Source organism: Embiotoca jacksoni, unplaced genomic scaffold (genome assembly GCF_022577435.1).
Source record: "Embiotoca jacksoni isolate LCO1_2020_lvr unplaced genomic scaffold, fEmbJac1.0.p SCAF_25, whole genome shotgun sequence".
Lineage (NCBI taxonomy): Eukaryota > Metazoa > Chordata > Actinopteri > Embiotocidae > Embiotoca > Embiotoca jacksoni.
Genome location: NW_027185376.1, coordinates 278653 through 300223, shown reverse-complemented (window position 1 = coordinate 300223; position 21571 = coordinate 278653). Strand labels below are relative to the sequence as shown.

Sequence of the window (21571 nt, the reverse complement as noted above, 5' to 3'; positions counted from 1 at the left end):
GCAGCTCACAAATCTCCCACAATAAAAAGACAGGAGCTCACACAGCAGCACAACTCCTGCAAATATCAGCGATTAGGTCTGGAAAAAAAATGTAATCACGGTGTCGTCTCTCTTTTTTTCTAATTCCATTAAAGTGCACTAATCAAGGGAGTGGAAATATAGTCGTGTAGTAATCTGATTCTTCTAATTGCATGACATGTAATACAAAAACATGACAGTGCAGCCTTTAATCGGTAAGATAACTGTTGGACGTACATCTGCCACAATTAACACATCACCCTGGAGCGATAACTGGATGGACTTACAAACGCCGCAGTTCTAAATGAAGCGGTAGGGGGCGCCATCGTACGGGTACAAACACTTCAGACACACGTGAGGTTCGTAAACTAATAAAGCAAACTAAATAAACTAATAAAAAAAAAAGACAAACCCAGTGACTTAAGATGTGGTGTTTTTTTTATTAAGTGTAAACATTTGTGACAGCTTGAATAAAAACTCAACTTTGAGTACAGTTTTAACATTCATGGTAACGTAATAAAAGCAATGGAGAAAATAAACAAGTTACAAAAACAAATAATTTTTCATTCAATGTGAACTTTTCTTGTGAGAAAACTTAAGGCATGACCTTAGACTTAGTAACCCATTGACTCCTCGAACACATCGAAGCTGAGAGGATGAGACACTTGAACATTTTTACTTTTCAGTGTAGAAAAAGGCAGAAGTAGAAAAAGAATACACAAATATACAATAATCTAAATTATTTACAGCTTCATTATTGTATATTTGGAGTAAGTACAGCGTCAATTTCACATAAAACGTTTCCGTCGCGTTGACAGATTTGAACACGGCCCCTGAAAGAGGGAGGTCTGTCTTTGTGCAAGCTTGTAAAGTGGTTTATGTATTTACATTCATTTGCTCACGACTGAAGTATTAACCTGGAAACATGATGGAATATAACGCCTCCTCGTCTGCCAGTAGGAGAGTACTTGTTGTTGTGCGGAGGCGAACACCCCCTCCCCTCCTCCTCCTCCTCCTCCCCGCCGGGCTGCCCGAGCTTCAACTGTAGCGGCTGCTGCGGCTGTGACTCCTGGAGGAGCTGCGGCTGGAGGAGCGGTACGACCTGAACAGACATAACGGGGAAATATTTTACCTCTCAGCCACCGCACACATCGTCACACGCTCGGGGATGGGAGGCCGTGGGAATACATCTGAGGCTGAAAACAAGTCTTGTCAGTCCATAAAGCTTAATGGTCGACCGTGAACGAAGCAAAAAGCACAGACGTGTGCTCTTGAAATGCATTTTGAAGCGCGCGTCTTGGCGTCGAACCACAATCTCACATTCTGCTGCGGGACGCAGAGACCAGAGAGGGGTTTGAAAAAAGGTTGAAGTGGGACCTGCCACATTATGTTATGGCGTCCGTTGGGGTGGGGTGGGGTGGGGGGGTCAAGACGGTCTTACCGGGATCGGCGGTCTGAGCTCCTGTAGCTGTCACTTCGTCTGCGCCCTCGCCTCCTGCTCGCACTGCGGCTCCGACTGGAGTAGCTGTCATAGGAGTCCGACCTGCGTTAACAAACAGTAATTCGACAAAATAACGAAGTATGACAGCAAAGCAGAACCAAAAAAGGACGAAATGGCAGAGAATTACTCATCATATTAACGTGTTTTGACTATTTCCCAGTGGCATACAACAATAACTCCAATTACATACATTATTAACTTAATGCTAACAGGGCCGAAACAGGTGCCATGGATAGATTGATTAATTAATCTATCTAATAAATTATTTAAATTCCAGTATGTACATAAGTAAGTAAGCAAGTAAGTAAGTAACATCTCCTGACCGCCGGGAATCAAACAGAAAAACGTTTTAGAAATAATATACAGCGGCTAAGAAAACGTATCTAAAACTTTAGTATGAAATTTAAGGTCTTTTTTTTTTAATGAAAATTAATTCAATACTTAAAAGACTTTTCAAGACCTGCAGAAACCGTTTTTGTCCTGTTTATCGGTCTGTTTTATGTTTAAGTAATTATCTTTTTTAGGGCACCAACTAATTGATTTGATGATTTCCTCAATTAATAAATTGATCTTTTAGTCTACAAAATGTAAGAAAAACATGAACAGTGTCCAACAAATTCTTAAAGCTCTTTTTAAGAGTTTATTTTGTCTGATCCGGGACCTAATATTGATTTTACCGTCACGTAACAAAAGCAGAAAATCTTCACAACTGAGAAGCTCTGAGTGTGTTTTAAAATATTAAAATATTTCTGTCAACTGACTAATTAATTAATTAATCAAGTAAAGCCTTCATTTGCATGATGTGTATTACTCAGGATTCACTGTTACCTTGCTATCATATAACCCAAATGATTCATCAACAGACAGGTGTAAAAACATTATTTCAACACTTCTGCAGGATACACATCAGATTCCTCAACTGGCTTTTATCAAGATCAAATTAGACTGCGGTGTTTGTTTTCATTTCCATATACTTCACACGCAATGCTGTTTACATCAAAGCTTAATGATGTTCAGTGATCCTTTCCATAAAAAAAAATAAATAAAAAAAATAACAGAACATTCTCACAGACCTGGACCTCCTCCGGCGATTATACGAGCGAGTTCTGGAATGACTTCTGCTGTACGTCCGGCTGATGGGATGAAGAAGAGAAAAATACACATGTTTAACTTCAAGATGGTTAATTATTGATGATGAAACACACAATGGGAGGTCGTGGCGAGACTGTGTGTACGTTAAAAACCCGTTTTAACGTGACGGAGAGGTTTTCGACTGCTTCAGAATCTGCGTGGCTGGAATATCAATTGAGGAGTTTGACACTGAAGCCGGCGCAGCAGCTCCAAGGTTCCTTCTCTATGTAGTTCCTAATGGCTTTAGCAGGAACCATTTCCCCACCGGGACACTTCATTTTCCTCAGCAGATGATTAAATCAAGAGTTTCAAGGTGCACCTGTGACTCCTGTAGCTCCGGTATGTGCTGCTGCGAGAGCGCGAGCGTCCTCTCCCACGTCTCTTTCGACTCCTGCTTCGGCTCCTGAAACGACGATATTGATATTTAAATTACATTTCGCCCGCGCTAACACAAAGGCTGCGCATCGCAGAAACAGACTCAGCTCCTCCACTAAATGCTTCACATCCATCACGTTTATTACTTCACAACAATCTTGATCTAAGACTAAAAGAGATTTACTGATGCTGCCCTCGTGCTCCTTTTATTTAATCTTTCCCCCACCTGGAGGAGTAGCTGGAGCTGTGGGATCGACTCCTGGACCTGCTGTAGGAGCGGGACCAACCCCTGGAGCGGCACCGGTGACTGGAAACGGAGCGAGACTTCCTGGACCCGGACCTGGACTCCTTCGGGGCCCGTGTGCGCGACGGCCCCCTGGTCTTTCCCGCAGACGGGGATCTCTCTTCGCTCGAGCTCTCCTGGTTTCTTGGCCTCTGGTTGAGCCGTGCGGTCTTGCGGACCTCATCGAACAGAGATCCCGGTCGGACCCGGCTGTTGCTCTTTATCTCCATTCGGACTCCCTGTGCGTTGACGGCCTGGGTCTCTTGAGTCTGGTTGTTTTTCGCCGTGACAGGCGGCACGTTCACATTTTGGAGCGCTCCCATTCCTTTCAGTGGCCTCCACTTGAAATGAACTGCAGCGGCTTGAGGTTTGCCGGTGGTCGCTTCATCATGCGGCCCACCGGCTGCTGTTGTGGCAGTAACGTCAGACTGTTCTTTGATATGAGGTAAAACACCATCACCACTTCCCATATCCGAGGACTCCGAGGTAGATTTTAGGGTTAATTCAGGGGCGTTGTCGTTTGAATCATGTGTGACTGGAGGCTCAAAAATGTCTACATCGTGCTCTGGGGTACAAATGTCCATATCATCTAATGACTGCTGCTCTTTGATGCTGGACAGGTGGGAACTGCTGGCACTGTGTCTATTGGCTGACTCCAGATGAGGCTGAGTGTGTTTTGTGTTTTTGTTGATACATTCTTTTGCCCTCCGTTGACCCCTTTCTTCTTCTTTCTTGTTTAAGCGGGTTAAGGTTTGATTTTTGTTGTTCTGGATATCTACGCCAGGATTTACAACTCTACAAGAACTGTGTCTTTCCCTTCTGGCTTCATCCTCTTCTTCCTCCTCTCCAAACTCTAAAGGTGGCTGCCAGTGAAAAGTCTCTTTCAGCTTCTGATGCTTTCTCTTAGATTTCTTGGCCTTGTCCTTACTGTGATGGGAACCGCTTTTACTCTCTCTTTTCCTTTTACGTTTATGCTTGCGTTTAGCTTTCTTCTTACTCTTGTGCTTCTCGGGCTCTGCGGCTTTCTCAGGGCTTTTCTCCAACTGACCGGTGACTGCCGGAGCAACTGCCGCCTCCGATGTCTTTCTGAAATTCTCATCATCTGATTCTGAACTGGCCTCACCTTCCTCTTTTTCAGATATGGCTAAAGTCCTGGCCGTTACGTTTTCAGACTCACTGTCTGAATTCCATCCCATGAGGACAGACAACTTCTTGTCGAGGAATTCACTAGCCTGAACAAGTTGTTTCTGCTTTTCTAATGGGACAGCACTGTTGCTTTGGCTCACTTTATCACTGTCACTATCCCATTCAGACCTGTTGTAAAAGCCCTCCGCTGGCATTGAGCTGTAATGTTTTGTCTCAGGTTCCTGTGGGCTGCCTTTCTCTTCCTCCACAGAGACACTTCTCTTTGGGACACTCATATCAGGACTCTGCTCACTGCCTGTCCTGTTCTCTGATCCCGAGTGGGCATCTTGACTACTGGCGAGTGAAATGTACTTATCTAAATTTTTTATCCTCCTCAGAGAGCTGTAGTACTCTTTCCATTCCTTGTCTAATGAATTCTTCTTGTTGCCGTTTGTTTTCTGGGAGTTTTCAGAGTCCGATCGGCTCTTGTACCGATGAGGGGATCTGGATCTGGATCTGGATCTACTATAACTTCTACTCCTCGAGCGACTGTACGAACGGCTGTAGGACTTGGTTCTGGACGACCTGCTGCGGGAGCGCCGTGCAGGTTTGTGTGCTTTGTGGCTTTCGGAGGCGCCTGGCAAAGACTTAGGTGTGACTGAAGTCTGAGCTTTTTCTGTGACACCATCAACTCCTTTCCCAGTGGAGGAAACGTTACTGGGCGCTACTTTAGTTTTAATTTCCTGAATATGGATGTAGGAGGGCTTCCAGGGTTTCTGACCTGGTTTCCAGCGTGAGGGAGGAGGACTGTCGCTCAGCGGGATCACAGGGACACTTTCAGGAACAGGGACTGCTGGCAGTCTGGTGACAAGTGTGGCTTTGCTCTCCGGAAGCTTCTCAGCCACATGGATCAGGATGTCTGGTTTGGGCTTGCTTGTTTTTCTCTTTCTTGGAGATCTGGATAAACTCTTTTTTCTGGATGGCGACAAAGATCTGGATCTGGATCTGGATCTGGATCGGGATCTGTACCTGGACCTGGACCTTGACTTTGACCTTGACCTGGATCTCGACCGGGATTGAGAATAAGAGTGAGTTCTGGATCTAGACAAAAATCGACTTCTAGACCTCGAAAGGCTTCTGGATATTGAGTAAGACCTGGACCGCCCTCGAGATTTGGATTGACTGGATGCGTACGACCTTGAGTAAGATCGTGAATCTCTGAAAGACAGCGAGGACCGCCGCCTCCTCCTGGTTGACGATTGATGCGGACTTGAGGAAGAACGAGTTGGAGAACGGGATCTTCCGGACTTCTTTCCTGAAGACACGGAGTGTTTACCGTCTGACAGGTAAGGTTCTTGAGGTTTCTTCTTCGAGCTCTTCTTCTTGCCATGTTTGCGTTTTTTGGCCTTCTTCTTGTGTTTGGCTTTCTTCTTCTCTTTTTTCTGCTGGCGGCGCTGGCTGGACCTCTCGGAGCTGCGGTCAGAGGAGCGCTCTGCAGACCGGGACCACGCAGAGTCGCTTCTGTCGTCCCATCTGCTTGAGGAATGGTCATTCAATCTGTTAAAGTCAAAAGATGCATGAAAGAATATAAAAGGAAAAACTGGCCCTTGAAATTAGGAAGTAAAACGTTAAGTCATACTTGTCTCCTTTGCTCCACCTCTCGGTGCTCGGGGGTTGATAAACTTTAGTTCGCTTCATTTCTTCTCTCCAGTGTGGCGGAGTTTCGCTACTTCCACGTTCCTCCACAGATGCGGAGCGCGATTTAGACCTCGTGGGAGTGTGATATCTCTGCAAAGGTATAAAAAAAGATGACGACAGGATTGTCAGTTGCACACGTTTGCAGAATAACAATTATATTATCAATGTCTGACGTTAGTTAAAATGAGCATACAATTGTTCCTCTGCCTTTGATCTTCCGTCCGGACTTCGACACCGCTGGTTTCTGGTCGGTCAAGAGAGCTGCTTTTTCTTTTTCAACTCTGAAAAGATCAAATTTGAAAAGATAAATATTCACACCTGGTATCACTTAAGTCTATGCTGTTAAAATCTATTCCTAAAAACACCATATGAATGAAGCCCAGCTTAAAACTGACATTTCCGTTTTCTCTTCCTGAGTCGGCATGTCCCGTCGCAGCAGGAAGCGGTTCTCTGGCACAGGTGGGATTTCCTCCGGCCGAACAACAGGCTTCTCTCTCTTCCCACCCTGCTCCCTCTCTTCCTCCACTTCGTCGTCGGCCTCCAGCATCTCGCTTTCCACAGGACTGTGAGAGCAATAACAACACGACAATGCAAAACGTGTCTATGCAAAAAAACAAGCTTTGTCTCTTAAAGTTGTCACTGACTCATGTTGGCACGTTTATTTATACAGAGCAAACTGGATCAAAACTGTGACGACGTAGGTTAACATGCATGCGAGTATTTATATGAGCATGTTTAAAATGTGAGCGTGAACAAGGACTAAAACTACCTTTGCTTGGAAGGCGGAACATCCATGTTCTTCTCCTTTTTCGATTCCCTCCTTTTCTTTTTAGGCCGTTTACTTTTCGCATGTCTCTTGCGCTTGTGATGTTTGTGCTTTTCATCTGTTTCACTTTCAGACTCCACCGAGGAGGACAACTGAGAGGACGAGTCGTGGGAGTTGAGGGCCGAGTCAGCAGAATAGGAGGCTCTTTTCCGCTTGCCTTCGAGCACTGGAGGAAGAAATATAACAGAACGGGTGTCATTTAATTGAAACGTGCTAATTTTTAAGAAAACGACACTTGTATTATCAGTCAAAATAAAGCACGAGGGAATCTTCAAATGCCAGGAGTCATTTTCAGGGTGGTATGACTCTGCCACAACAAAGGCTTTGTTTGATTCTTCCCGGTATGTCGGAGGCAATGAAAGCAGGCCTGGCAGAGTCAGGTTGGCTGAAGCCAACTGACCTCCGCAGAGATCGCCGCGCTGATCCTCATTAAACAGAAGATCAGGTTACACGCCCCATACTAATGCCAGTGGAGAAAAAGTCTGGCATCCAGATGTCAACCTCCAACAGTACGAGCAGAAAATATGACCCAGTTACAATCAGTCAACACGTTATCCCTCACTGGACACACAAACCAGGGAGAAGAGAAAACGTGTAACCTTGTGTATAGATCACTGAAAAGCAAAGGATAACATTTATTTCAACTTTTGGATTAAAATAACTTCTACACACCACACTTTACTTTTGTGGGTGGCAACACATACAATCTTTTTTTTTTTTCTTTTTTTTTAAATCAATAGATCTCAAAGGACCAAAACAAACAAATTCACTTGTTATTTGATACTTGCAATTTACAAATATCCCGAAACACATCACATGCAGGCTATCTGTAGATGCTAGCTAAGCAGCCGTGCACAGAAACTCTTGCGACTGCAGCACGTGGGACTCAGGCAGGTGTTTGACCACAGGTTTCTTTTTTGTTATAAATAAGTGAAAAAGGACAATCTGATGCCAGAAGTAGAATTTAAGTGTTTTTATCGACCTCAGCGGTTCTTGAGCAACCTTGGCGCCCAAGTCGAGCCTACGTATGGGAAATGCCTAAATTCATAGCTACAAACGGTCCCCAACAAATGCAATATCTCCAGTGCCCACTTGTTCAGGCTTTTTAAAAAGATGAATGTCTCAGTGACCCGTTTTTAAAGATTTACATCTCAGTCAGGAAAAATGTCAGACAAAGTAAGGAGGTCGTCTTTTGGCCTTTTAATCAGATTTAACGACGAGAAAGGAAAACAGAAAAAGCAGAATACCAGAAGAAAGCTAACCCAAACTTTTAAGAAAAAGTAGATCCGTTACTGAACTCGCCATCATTTGCAGACTTGGTGATCAGCTGTCCACAGTCCACAACTCTCACATCAGCGTAGGGTCTGCTGGCTGAATCAGTCTTCAGCCCCTCAATCTTCTTTATCACTTCAAAGCCGGAGATGACGAGACCAAAGACGACGTGGACTCTGCAAATATATTCAGGCCTTTAACAACTAAACAGCAACATTAACTATTACATTATCTTACTATATCCAAAGGTCCAGACAACACATTATTCCGAGTCAACTTCTTACTGTGAGAATGAGGGTGTCGTGCATGAGCACATTATTTGCAGCCAACGTTAGAATACGTGGTTGTTTTCTCCCGTCTACTGTCAGTCTACTTTGCATCAGTCCGAGTGCAGCAATATTAAGAGTACGAATCTGATGGCAGCGAGTGGGGTGTTTGGTCACTGCCAATGAAATCCAATCAAACCACTCCTACGCAGTTCTGATGAAGCAGACTCAATGTTATAGTTCAGTATAGTTTCACTCTGTCAAACTTATTTGGTTAAAAATATCAAACGATAAATACTTTTTAAGCCTTGTTTTCAGGGGCTTTAAGGAATTAAGTTCACCATTAGCTGTGAGGACAATTTTCAATGTTTCAATGATAACTGTAGAATTTGGTCAAACCTACCCATCGAGATGAGGTGCCGTCTTTGTTGTGCTGTTTGTGGATCATTCAGCAGTAAACCAGGTGTGGAGTCATGCAGTGGCAGTGGTGGGGTCATGAAAAGAGGACAAAAATGGAGAAAAGAATGAGAATAACAAATAACTCTGACAAAGTGAGGGTGCTACTGTGCCACAGGGAAAAACTCTATGAAAGTTACAGAATTTCCAAGACCACCCTTTGTTTACTGATATTTAATTGCAATTTTTTTAATTTTATTTTTTAAATAAAAACACTCCAACAGAGTGTGGGAAATTACATTTTCATATTTTTACGTATGAATTCGTAAAAAAAAAAAAAAAAAAAAAAAAAAAAAAAAAAAAAAAAGATAGTCTATGTACATTTCCCTCTTCATGTTTTAAGTTTTTTTCATTCATAGGAGGAAATGTTTTACTTCGTGACCTGTTTACGTGACTACGAGGGTAAATAACATAAGTCGCCTCGAGCCAGTTGTGAAATATTTAAGCATAATAAACACTGTACGGTGCAGAATGTTTGCATATAAAAACTACTGAATGATAAATAAAATCAGGAGAGAGAGAAACACAGCCTTTGAGACACATTACCTTGGAAGAGCAGGATGCTAGAGTTTCTGTAAATTTTACACAAAAACGGCAAGAGAAAAAATGTAACACATTTGTAGGTAAAAAAGAATGAATCCAATGTTTCTCTGCACTTTGAAATCTAACTGCACACAGAGAGGGGACTGATGATGGTCCCACTCAATGACAAATTCTACTCTACAGTCTCAAAACAGAAAAGAAAAAAAAAAAAAAAAAGAACAAAGCAAAACCAGACTTCATTAAGAATGAAAGTTAAACAATGTGGTTATTCAAGGTGCAAAGAGAACCGTTTTACTGAGAGTTACTCACATGAAGAACTGAGAACCGTTGGTGTCCTTCCCACGATTGGCCATCGACAGCAGGAAGGCCCTGTCATGTTTCAGAGTGAAGTTCTCGTCTGGCGAGAGCAGAGAAAGAGGGATCCAGGTCTCAGAGTGCGTTCTCTGATTCGTGTTAATGGAAATATTCAGGGAGGGAAAAAAAAATCAAATAAATCCATCTCACCAACCTACCCTTCCATAAAGTCAGATGTTTGTAAAAAGGTTTTTCTTGGGCAAAAATCTTTTTTTTTTAAATCACCAAACCAGTGGTTCAGTATATTTAAAGCTACATTTTCAGACCATTTTCCAAAGAAGACCATATTAGTTTCTGTTCATTTCATCATTACATGGGGACCCACAGGAAATATGACCCTTCACCCCTTTCTAGTCAAAGTTGCATTATGATTGTTCGGAGAAAGAAAACAAGAAAGGATCATCCATAAAACATACGGAATTTGATTTACGGAAGGAAGGAAGGAACAATAAGTAAACAAGTGCACACTTGGTTGCGAGGCAGTCAAGAATCATGTCTGCACGACTTATTTAGACAGAACAGGGAAGGAAAGAAAAACAGATGCTGCTGCTCACTGAGGAAACACATTATCCAAATATGACGAAGCATAACTTGCTCTCAAGTTCACCAGAGAGCGAGCAGAGAGAGTTTTGTTAACCTTTGTTATTGGAGAACTGCCAATTTCTCCCGGACGGTTTGTTACATCTCAAAAGGAGAATTGCTGACACCGCTGATTTTAGTCATTTTAGGAGTTACAATGTAACATAACTTTGACAAGAATGAAAGGTGTAAAATCTGTGTTTCATCTTATCTAAAGCAAGTTTCAAGAGTTTGCAATATAATTTTCAAAGCATGCTGAAATTAAAATAATTCAATAGGAAATGAATCGAGAAACTTTAGGGATGCTTTGGAAAAACGGTCCTCTGCGACATTAAGTATAATAGTTTTAATAGAATAAAAATACATGAAACAACCAGGACGTTGTTCAGGCTGAAATCATACGTGGGCATATTGAAATAGTCAATATACAGTATAAATCATTACAAAATGATCTTTATCATGCTACCTGCATGTATTAAAGCTTTCCAATGGCCTAAAACCCATTCATGTTGTAAGTCTAAATATATCTGTTCCACTGTGGTACATTATGCAGTCTCGCTAATGAGCAAAACCACCTGTCTGTATCCGACTACACGACGTGGCACTCATGTTTATGGTACTGTAGCTATAAATACAACATATTTAACATAAAAAGTCATTTGAGCAGCCGAAGGCTTTGGGGGACTAACAGGGGGAGCCGTTTGGGCAGAAAATCCTTCGGTATAAAATGTGCATCTGCGCCGCTGCAAACATTTGCACTGCTTTGACTGACTGAGGAAGGTGGTGGGGACGATGTTGACATGGTGTTACTGAGCTGTGTACATCTCTTACCTTCTTATTTTGCAAAAGACCACTCTATAAATAAAAGAATATGTTGAAAATTTTAGGCAGGAAGATTGTAGCTTTCAGTAAAGAGAATGCCTACCCTCCATGCTGATTTGATAAAACACACTACTGTTATTAGATAGAAGACAGCACTATACAATGGAAAAGTGAAGGTCAACCAAACCATACATAGGGAAACAAAACAAAACAAAAATCACAAGAAAGTCAAGATTACAACAATAAGGAATATGCAACAATATGCTCAGGCTAAAGATTTTGGTACTTAAATACACATTCATGAGATATCGATTTAGACTGCTTAATAGATAACTTGATATTCCCAATACCTTCAAAATAGCCGCCATATATGGACTCTCCTCCTCTTCCATTTCCTGCAGATAATAACAAGGAAAATAAATAAACTCCAGCTTCTTTACATGAAACCCTGATAACTGTGTGTACACACTGTATCACGTTACAGAAACAAGCCATCTCATCTAAATTGAAAAAAAAAAGAAAAAAAAAAAGAAGTGGGTAATGTAAGTTTACAGGACACATTTTTTAAATGCCTGTAGCACTCAATAAAAAGTCCACAGTCTGCTGGATTGCTGCCATCAAACACCCACAACAAAGCCGTCGTGCCCTTTCACGCTATGTTCACAGCTTTCACACATTTATTAGCCATTTCAATTCTGCTTGTAATTAAAGTCATTAATTGTTCGATGCGAAACCATGCAAAACATTATTATTGAAAATAATTTCCCCCCCCAGAGAGCATTTAATTCTTCCAGTAACAAATCAAATCTTTTTCACAGCAGCTGTTTTGTTAGATTTAACGGAACGAGCAGTTTAAAAAGATGGAAGAATATGACCACAGGCTGATCGAACGTCATTCACTCAACTTGATTTAATATACACTTTCAAAGTAGACGAGTTGGCTGTGCGTGATTTTACCTTCGGTGAAGTCGCCTCCCTGAATCATAAAGTTTTTTACAACTCTGTGAAATGTGGAGCCTTTGTAGCACAGCTTTTTCCCTGTGATTTTCCCAGTCCCCTTTTCACCTGCAATCACATGTGTGTTAACAGAGCTCGCGTCAAACACCAAACATTCAACAGACCTGCTACTGTAAAGACTTCTTGTTGTACCGGGTGCCTAACTGTGTTGCCACATGAGGGTTTACTCTCAACAATGGCTTGAAAGCCACACAGTTGGTGGTGGGTTTCAGTTAACTATATGCCTCTGGTCAGGCGTCCAGGTTTTAAAACTCCCTTTAGGACTGCACATTTCATGAATACATCTCCCACTGGACTCACGCTGACTGGGGACAGAATATTGGCCCAAAGCTATTACCCTCTGGACTTCCCCTTCCCCTTTCCCCCTGGGGTTAAGAGACATGGAGGCAGAGATTTAATTAGATGTGTTGATGTGTTTAAGGTTGCTTTCAGCAGAGAGAGAGCTGGCTGATCAAATGGGCAGCTTAGGTTGCTAATCTCTTAGTATTTAGCTTCACTGGCTTCAGCATTGTTCCAAGGGTTTGGTTTCCTACGGTGCGAGCTGACCCTGTTCTGAAAGGACACAGAAGACACTTTGAGAGAGTCTCAGCAAACTGCACCAGCTGAACGGTTTGTATTACTGCGCCCACGTTGTCTTGACTGGCTGGACGTACGCTCAGGAACAGAGTAACTTGCCGCCTCCTATGTCTGCCCTCACCAGCATCACGTTCGAGAGGATCGATCGGCTGCCTGTTTGCAGAGTCATGGCTATCTCTTTGCAGACCACCTTCTACAATACAATTTGCTCTGCTCTGGGGGATGAAATACATTGGGCGACACACCAACCCCCCCCCCCCCCCCCCCACCACCACCACCACCATCCATGCAGTGACCCCGTCTGTCACTGAAACATTTACACCACAGCCACTCTGCATTTACTCAAGATATTAAATGACGAGAGACGGGAAGGGAGCACAGTGGTGTTTCTTTCATTTTCACTTTTTGGAAATGTATCTCCCCGTTGGTTTTATTATGGATGTTCATAGCCTGAAAACAACTGTGCGGTTGTACTCATTATACGACAAAGAGTTTCACGTTATAACATCACATTTTTCAAACTGAATCTGTATTTATTTGACTATTCGGTGCTCTAAGTGTTGCAAAAGCAGGATATTTGAGCGCAACGTCGAGTGAACATTACTCACCAGTGCACAAACTGAGAAAGTTTTTACTTGTCTTGGAACAAACATCCGAAAACAGTTGAAAGACAATGCGCCCCACTGCACAACACAAAAGAGAGAAAAGAAGAATGACTTGAACTCGTTGCAACACAAAAGTAGCATGTTTTAAGAATGTTTAAAGATAAAATAAGGCATTTTGAATAATGACTCTGAGTTACAGAAAACAACTAAAGGAGAATAATCTTTAACAGGGCAGGAATATAATTAAGAATTACAATTAAGTAGCCCAAGAGTTACAAGACTGCTCACTTTTAATTGGCTTCCAGCACGTAATTACAAGGATCCTGTGGTGAAGCTCAGACAAAGACAACTTTTCCATAGCTGGTAGCAAATCTGACACAATGCTCACAAGTGTGAAGGGGAATCATTTTGTCCCCCCTCAGCACAAATATTAGCCAATTACCTTTTTAAAGCTAAGGCCACTGAAATGGTCCAGTCTGTCTTTACATAGTTCCTGCTCACATCCTCAGGTCTAAACTTCATTACATTCCTCCAGCACAGATATGGTTGATAGCAAACCAGTCGACCAGGCCAATGTGTGACTGGGTGCTCCACTTTCATTTTGTACAACCAAATGAACCTCAGTGAAAACCTCCAACGCTACAACAACAAACTACAAACATAAAATCTAAGTATCTCTTTTTTTTTTTTTTTTTAATGATGACTAACTAATCCTCCCACCTGTAAAGTGATAAGGAAGTCCCTCCTTACCTGGCTCCCGGTTGAGCTCCACATCAAAGTAACACTGAGGGCGGTCTTTCACCCCCATTGTGATCAAAGTCTGGGTGACCTAAAATGTAGAAAGAGTACATTAAATAGCCAAGAAAAAAAAAAAATGCGTATATCTCTCTTAAAAAAAAAAAGCAGTAAACCCGTCTTTCAAGTTCCCTTTACATGTTAGTTTAAGCGTAGAGGTACAGAATATTGAGAAGGGTGGGTGTATAGAGACTAAATAACATGGAGGGAGGAAGAAACAGAAAGGGGAGGGGAGAACCATGGGAGGGGAGAGAGAGAGAGAGAGGGAGAGGGATGTCTATGGGGGAAATGTACTGACAAAGCAAATCAAGCAGAGCAAAACACGGCATCCCTGTTTAGGTCTTTTTACTGCCCGTTTGATAGCAAAGAGTCACAAGTTTCAAACAGTGAAATGTCAGAGCCGCTGCTCAGCCTGATCGATGACATGAAATTGGGAATGGGAGGAATTTTTTTTATCTCAAGTGTGTCAGTCACCTTTTTTTTCTTTTCTTTTTTTAACAGGTTTTATTTTCCAATATGTCAACATTATTAGCCAGTACAACGATGGGAGCAAAAACCACCAATAGTACAACAACTCACAATGTTTACACTCGTCAAATTATAAAACTGTCACACCAAAATAAACGATGCTGTCGGTGGTCCTCAGCTATCGAGCAGAGAAGCTGAATGGCACAAACGTCTTAAGTTTATACTCAAAAAAAGTCATTATCTTTCTTAATTATAACTAAAGTACATGGGAATGTTTGCCCTGTCAGCTGTTCATGTCGCTGGGTCCCAGTTTTAGACGAAATAAAATGCTGACTGACTTGCAAAACAGGTTCATTGGTGAAATTGCAACGCCACAACGAAGCAGAGGAGCAGTTCTTCTGCATTGTCTAGATAAAAAAAAAAAAAACTGCAGACATGATACGATTATCGGCTCCCATATTGCATATACTGTATGAGGGAGGGGGGGGGGATGTTTTGCATAGAGAGTGGTCTAATAAGTGGAATAAGAGGATTACTGCACTCAACTTCACTTCGGGCCACTTGGAGCAGAACACAACAAGGGAGAACATGCAGCTTTCACTTGATGAAAACAATTATCGAACAGTAATGTAACGAGAGAAAGAGAGAGAGCATGAATATATCTGAAATCTAATTTAGCGACAGCTGCTTATGTGCATCTGCTGTGACACTCGCCTCTCTGGTAGACTGAGACAGATCGACTTCTGCAGGCACTAACCAACGCAAATAAAAACGTAGACGTGGATGACAAGTATTACAAAGAAAAACACACTTTCTAAACTATATGAATGGAGCTGGCCTGATTTCCCCGATTTTCCCGATTGCACATTTAACTTACTCCATTGAATTTCATCATGTAAATGTCACACACTTCATTAAACCTCAGACTTTCCTGATATCTGGCAGCTCGATAGGGACCGAGAGCTGCCAGCAAATGAATGGACGACAACAACAGAGACCTTAGTGTCCTCCAAATCTTATGACACGGGTAATGGACAGAAGAAGAAAAGAAGTTGGGTCGGTGCAGCAATCACAAATCTGACCAAATAAATCTGCAGGTGATTTATCCCGAGTTTGTACAGCAGCTCGTGTGGCTTCATCACTTCTGCACAGCCCCAAAACCGGCCTGCATCGCATTCACGGCACAAACTCAGTATCACGTTACTAACCTTGACTGTGTTTGATTTACTGGGAACAGCACAGTCAGACTGTAAATCTCGCTTTCTAAATATAGACAACAATAATCGAGCTGAACTTCTGGAGGAGTCCAAACCGTTCAGAGTTGTTGTTGTTGTTGTTTTCCTCACAAGACTTTTGAAGTACTCAAGTCGTCTAAATTGGATCAATTAACTGTATATCAGCTTAATTTCCCACATGCAATGCAGCAGCCTTCGTTCACTAGTAAACCGGATCAGCTGTTTACAAGTAAACAAAACAAAAAAAATACAAACGAAGCCTGAAGGACCGCAACTGTTTTCAATCCGGGAGTCGACATCTGTCCGCGCAAAACACCTCCTCGTCCACACGTTTTTACTCGTTAGCTCGGTTTAGTCCGCCGAGAGCAACGAAACGACAGCGGACACGCGTTGAGTCTTCTCGGACAACAACAGCGAGCACAAACGTTGTCTTCCTCCAAAATGGTTGCAGACAACAGCGAAGCGCTGCTAAAGTTAGCAGAGCCGCTCACGTGAGATTTCTCTCCGCTGTCATGATTATCAACACCGTATCGCGACATTTAAAATCCTATTACAGGTCACCAACAAAAAAACAAAAAAAAAAATGTGTAAATGATAACAGCCTTACCTCTGTGCAGCAGCTAGCCAGGCAATTAGCTAGTCACTGACGGTCGATAATTGGCGTGTGTTTCACTTCCGCCTTTCGGAGGGGGCGGGGCTGACGCTCTCGAGGAGTTTTGTCCCTCCCGGGCCACCGTAGAAGATTTGTTGTGGTTTTTGTTGTACCAGGAAGCTGATTTCAAAGTGAGCTCGGTGGACACTTGTTTAGATCTAAAGGTCTTACCGTCCGTGTTATTGCAAAGTTATTTCGGTCTATATTAATAGCTGGTTGCACTTGTAACGCGTAGCTGAAGCTCAAGTCTGGCTTGCCAGCCGTGGGTTAGTCCTGTGATATCATGCCATAGTCAGCTAACCTACAGTAGCTTTGTAACAAGTGCAGCATGAGACCCGCAATAATGAGGTAAGGTGTAATGCGACGTTACTACATTTCATACTTTTTTCCACTTCATATTTCTCCCAGTCAGAGTCAAGTAAGTCGTCCTGATATAAAGAGGAATATGATTACGCGTTAGAAACACGTGTTAATACAGCGCCGCGTAATTTAACTGCACCACAAACTGTGTTAGTGTTAAAACTAGGTGGAGGAAGAAGTATTTCGATCCAGTTAAAGTACTAGTACCACGCTGTGAAAATATTCACCCACAAAATTAAGTCCCTGCATTGCCAAAGTGAAAGTGTGGAAGTATTATCCGCAAAATGTACTTGAAGTATCAAAGAAAAAAATACACACCATGTGTTTTTTTTTTACACACATTTTGTTTTTTTTATGGTTTTGGATTCATATTATTGTTGAAATATTATCCATTTTGGCGCTATTTCTTAATGGCTTGATTTACTGTTGGTCAGTTAAATCTACAGTAATGCATCATACCTCATACATTTATCATCAGTTTTGTATAGTTTCTGTGCTCTAAGAGCCACGTCTCTGAGCAGTCAGCAAGCTGAGAAAAACAATGTTTGTAATCCTTCAGTTTGTCAGAAGAATTCAAATTCAAAATCAACAAATTTGAGAATATATGGTTTTTGATGTGACAGAAAAGGTATAAAACTAATCTTAAAAGTGACTAAAGCCGTAAGACAAATGTAGAGGTGTAAAAAGCACAATATTTGCCGCTGAGATTTAGTGGAGTAGAAGTATAAAGTTGCATTAAATGGAAATACTCAATTAATGTACAGATACCTAAAATGTTTACTTAAGTACAGCCCCTGAGTAAATGTACTTAGTTACATTTCATGTATCTTAATATGGTAATGCTGATAGTATAATCTTGCTTTCCACTTTGTGCTTTCTAGACAGTGTGTTCTTCATGGACCCAGTGGATCATGTCTCTGATCCTGTTTGCCTTTGTGGTTCGGGTCAGGGATGGACTCCCCCTGTCAGCCTCCACAGACTTTGAACACAACCGAGAGCTCCAGGAGAGGAAGCAGCAGCTCAGGACCATCAGCAAGTCGCTGGCCCGCTTCCCTGACAGGGGGACCGTTAAGGGCCGGCAGCTCAACATACAGTAAGCACTCAGTAAACAAAGCAGCAGCAGACGGATTCATTGCAGTCTCTGCACTCTTGTCGAAAGCATCTCAGTGCGTATTGGATTTTGTGATGCTGAGGACAGACACGGCGTTATCCATGTGAGCATCCATGTCACACTGCGTCAGGCTGTTTGTTTACTAAACACCTTGTCTCCTCTCACCTGTTCAGCTTCGTCTCTTCAGAGGGTGTATCCTACATGACTGTGTGCCACTGCAGCCTCCCTGTTGCTAAGGCCTTCTGCTTCCTGGAAGATCTGCGCTGGGAGTTCGCAGCATGCTTCAATAGCACTGTTGTTGCCCTGGCAGCGAGGCCATATCCATTTTTGGAATTTGGTGAGAGAAGAGAAACAGCGTCATCTAGATTTTAGAGGTTTCACTTTGATTTATGATGCAGTGTGTTAAATGACAAACATTGTCATGTGAAATAAACTGAATTATGTGTATCTGAATCTCGCTGGCAATTGACAGACAGCACCATTCAGAAGCTGAAGCAGCAGTACAACCAGAGCGGTGGTCCGGCCTTAGAGGTGACTTTGGCAGAAGTCCAGGAAGATCTGAGGATCCATCCGCCACAAGTAATTAACTTGGATGATGTTGAGCTAACCAACGGCACTGCAAATGGGCACATGGAGCAGGGTCCTGGATCTGGTAAGACGTAGAGCAATTACAATAAGTGCTTACTGCCTTTTCATGTTCAAGGAATCCAGAAATAAGAAAACTTTAACATTTTCATTATGTTTTAAAGTTATAAATTACTCATGTTGTAAATTTCTTTTGTTCTCCAGGTCAAAATCAGAGACTTGAACCAGTGACAGCACCAGGCATCCTCTCCCTGGTCCTTAATATCATGTGTGCATCTTTGAATGTGATCCGGGGGGTGCACCTCATAGAGTACACGTTCCAGGTAGGGGCTCGACCTGACCACAAATATGAACAAATAAATTACTCGTAAGTCCTGTACTGTGACTTTCTCACTCGCGTATCAAAACAGTTATTTTTCTTTTGGTTAGGGATTTTTCAGGGAATTAGTCATGCATAAACTAATGTTAATTACAGATTTGCTAAGCTGGCCCAACTGAATGCTGTGCATTAGCATTTTGTTTGTGAAAGCAGAGGTGTCATGTTGAGGTCTGCAGAAATTGACTCGTATCTGAATTAATTTATGAATTGAAATGAACGTAGGAACAGACTTTCAACAGAATGACTAATTATTTCTTTAATTTTATTCATTTATTTTTTTCACAGGATGATTACGAAGGCATTTGGAATGTCGTGGCTTTTCTGCTGGCGTTTCTCTGCTGTGTTTTTCAGGTGAATAGCAGCTCACACGATAAAACAAGTGTTCATTGCAAACAGAAATGAGCTCACGTCAAACTCTTTTTTACACTCCGTAGTGCCACCTCTACCTGTTCCACTCGTCTCTGAAGAAACTGAAGTCCTTCGCTCTGCTGAGTGTGATCGTCCTATGCAACTTGTTCCTGCTCGGCATGAGAAACTTGTGGCAGCTTCTTTTCCACATTTCTGTCGCCTCCCTTTCCACCCACCTCATCCTGAATCGCAAATTCCACGACAGAACCAATGACTGTGGGGTCTGAGGAGCACGGGACACTTTAAGGTGCTGCACTGCTCCAGTTTTCAGTACAAGTGACAACAACAGGGAAGTAAATGACTTCGTCCACATGAGTAATAAAGACGTTGTGTGGATTTCTAACTAAAAACATATCTGAATTTTGAGTCATCGTGGGACATGATAATTAGAAGTTAATATGTTCTTGTGTACAGTACATAGTTGCACTTTGTGTACATTGTCTTCAAGACTGTAAAGAACATAGTGAAATGCATTAATTTTTTGGAACCTCAAAAACGTCTGGTTAACCTCAAAATAATCAGAAAAAGGAAAAACTTTGGAAGAAGAGGAGAACATTTTTTGCTCAATCACAGTCAAATTCATCTTTTCCAAAAAGTTTTTGAAGAAGATGAAGGATTTTTTTCCACTCAAGGTTGCTGACCAAAGAGTCTTAACTGTTAGAGGTTCAATTTTGTAATTAGTATGCATTTGTGCGAACATTCGGGTCAGTTTTCTTTTCTGCTACCACGTCCACTGACTATCTTTTCTTAATCAGTTTACAACGTGAGGTGACAGTTATTATAACAGACTTAAAACTGATATAATTGTACTTGTAAGATAAATACACAAGACTTCATAGGTAATTAGTTCATCTTGCATTGATAGGGGTATGATACTTACATTTTCTAGTGTTGTTTAGATGAATATCGGTGAAATTCAAGGGCCAAGCTGCTTTTTTTTTTTTAATTAATTTTTGCTCTTTAGGCTTCAGGTGTAAATGTAAAGCTATGGCTTGTTAATGCCTTATTGTGTGACAATGAAACTGTAGTTGATTGGTTTCCTTTTTTTTTTTTTTTTTTTAAAGTTATATTGTTTTATAGATTCACCGGCACGTGCTCAGCTACTCATCGCAAAGATCCAAATGTAAGGGCTCCATAATTTAATGACTTCACAGTCTATGAGGGGAGGGTGTTAGTCTCGTGGACATGTCAGATGTGATGTTGAGGCATGTTATTGTTTAAACAGCCATTTTTAACAGATTTTGAAAAGTGCTTCACTTCGTCTCCATTTAACCTTTTTTGTACAAGCAAAGCAAATTTAGATTTTAAGTTCCATCTTTTTCTACTGATCTCTACATTGAGGAAATGTAAACTGAATGCACTGATTTGATGGTTGAAGTCTTTTAAGTTGTTGCACTATTAAGTTTAGCTTTTATGTGATGTTTTAGGCGAATGTTCCTGAATGTGCTGCTCATTGGGTTGAGCTAAGATGGTATTTATGTCCCATTTTATATTTACTGGTTGTTTGTTTTATATCACCTCTATCTGTAGTTCTATGTAAACATAGAAGTCCAATGGTTCCTAGTTGTGTTTGGATATAAACACATCAGTAGTGCTGCTAAATAAGTAGACTAAGTATAATTGTCCTTTTGTTTTTCATTTACAGTGTGTTACGGCTAAAAAGTTTCACTCACTCTGTAAAGCAAACAAAGTAAATTATTAGCATTTTAGTCACATAAGTAGCATCATGGCTACTTATAGTGGAATTATCTAAAATCCGTCCTTTTTAAAAAAAATTAATATTCAATCCCTAGTTTAATTTAGAAAGTTAAAGGGGATTTTAAGGAAAGTGAAGATGTCGCATGTCATCCGACAATCCAAACGTCCTTTACGGTAATGTACCATCAGGTAGGTAAAGCCCCCATTAGTTCTGTAATTAAGCTGCAGATAACACATGTAAGCCCTCTAACAGTAAATTTACATTTTCTTAATAAGGTTATTCGATTCAGAAGTTTGTGCAGTGCTGAGAATCAAACAGGCTCAGTGATCAGCCCTTTGATGAGGTTTTCTTGAACAGATTTTATGATCAGTAATAAGTAAATGTTCAAAAGAAGAGAAACCTTGTTATGCTGCATGGCATTTCCTTTCCAGG

General features: G+C 41.6%; 2 protein-coding genes across 9 annotated transcripts; one reads left to right on the top strand and one right to left on the bottom strand.

Moving 5' to 3' along the window:
• Positions 1-438: 438 nt before the first annotated feature.
• On the bottom strand, positions 439-16633 carry nktr (natural killer cell triggering receptor). 8 transcript variants are annotated; one of them, XM_069159416.1, is made up of 17 exons: positions 16553-16633; positions 14198-14276; positions 13451-13525; positions 12207-12314; positions 11600-11644; positions 9804-9891; positions 8899-8928; positions 8260-8405; positions 6901-7123; positions 6527-6694; positions 6325-6412; positions 6073-6221; positions 3252-5990; positions 2970-3053; positions 2593-2652; positions 1460-1561; positions 439-1120 (listed from the first exon to the last, which is right to left on the bottom strand). In XM_069159416.1, exons 2-17 carry the CDS (start codon positions 14253-14255, stop codon positions 1057-1059), a joined length of 4227 nt encoding a protein of 1408 aa, XP_069015517.1. In that variant the 5' UTR covers positions 14256-14276; positions 16553-16633; the 3' UTR covers positions 439-1056. The 8 variants fall into 8 exon arrangements, with proteins under 8 accessions (XP_069015517.1, XP_069015518.1, XP_069015520.1 ...); XM_069159417.1 differs by having other exon boundaries at positions 3252-5966; XM_069159419.1 differs by lacking the exon at positions 12207-12314 and adding an exon at positions 11259-11282 and having other exon boundaries at positions 9804-9937.
• Positions 16634-16680: 47 nt separating this feature from the next.
• Positions 16681-21060, top strand: sec22c (SEC22 homolog C, vesicle trafficking protein). Its single transcript, XM_069159425.1, has 7 exons — positions 16681-16945; positions 17839-18050; positions 18242-18405; positions 18541-18720; positions 18858-18976; positions 19318-19383; positions 19467-21060. The coding sequence occupies exons 2-7, from the start codon at positions 17869-17871 to the stop codon at positions 19665-19667; spliced, it is 912 nt and encodes a 303-aa protein (XP_069015526.1). The 5' UTR covers positions 16681-16945; positions 17839-17868; the 3' UTR covers positions 19668-21060.
• The last annotated feature ends 511 nt before the right edge of the window (positions 21061-21571 follow it).

Excerpts from the sequence above, each read along its gene's own strand:
- sec22c (XM_069159425.1), top strand. The coding sequence starts at position 17,869 with ATGTCTCTGATCCTGTTTGCCTTTGTGGTTCGGGTCAGGGATGGACTC. Across the intron at positions 18,051-18,241 it reads GGCCGGCAGCTCAACATACA|CTTCGTCTCTTCAGAGGGTG; the intron begins GTAAGCACTCAG and ends TCACCTGTTCAG. Across the intron at positions 18,977-19,317 it reads TCATAGAGTACACGTTCCAG|GATGATTACGAAGGCATTTG; the intron begins GTAGGGGCTCGA and ends TTTTTTTCACAG.
- nktr (XM_069159416.1), bottom strand. The coding sequence starts at position 14,255 with ATGGGGGTGAAAGACCGCCCTCAGTGTTACTTTGATGTGGAGCTCAAC. Across the intron at positions 11,645-12,206 it reads GGGAGGCGACTTCACCGAAG|GAAATGGAAGAGGAGGAGAG; the intron begins GTAAAATCACGC and ends TATTATCTGCAG. Across the intron at positions 1,562-2,592 it reads AATCGCCGGAGGAGGTCCAG|GTCGGACTCCTATGACAGCT; the intron begins GTCTGTGAGAAT and ends TTGTTAACGCAG.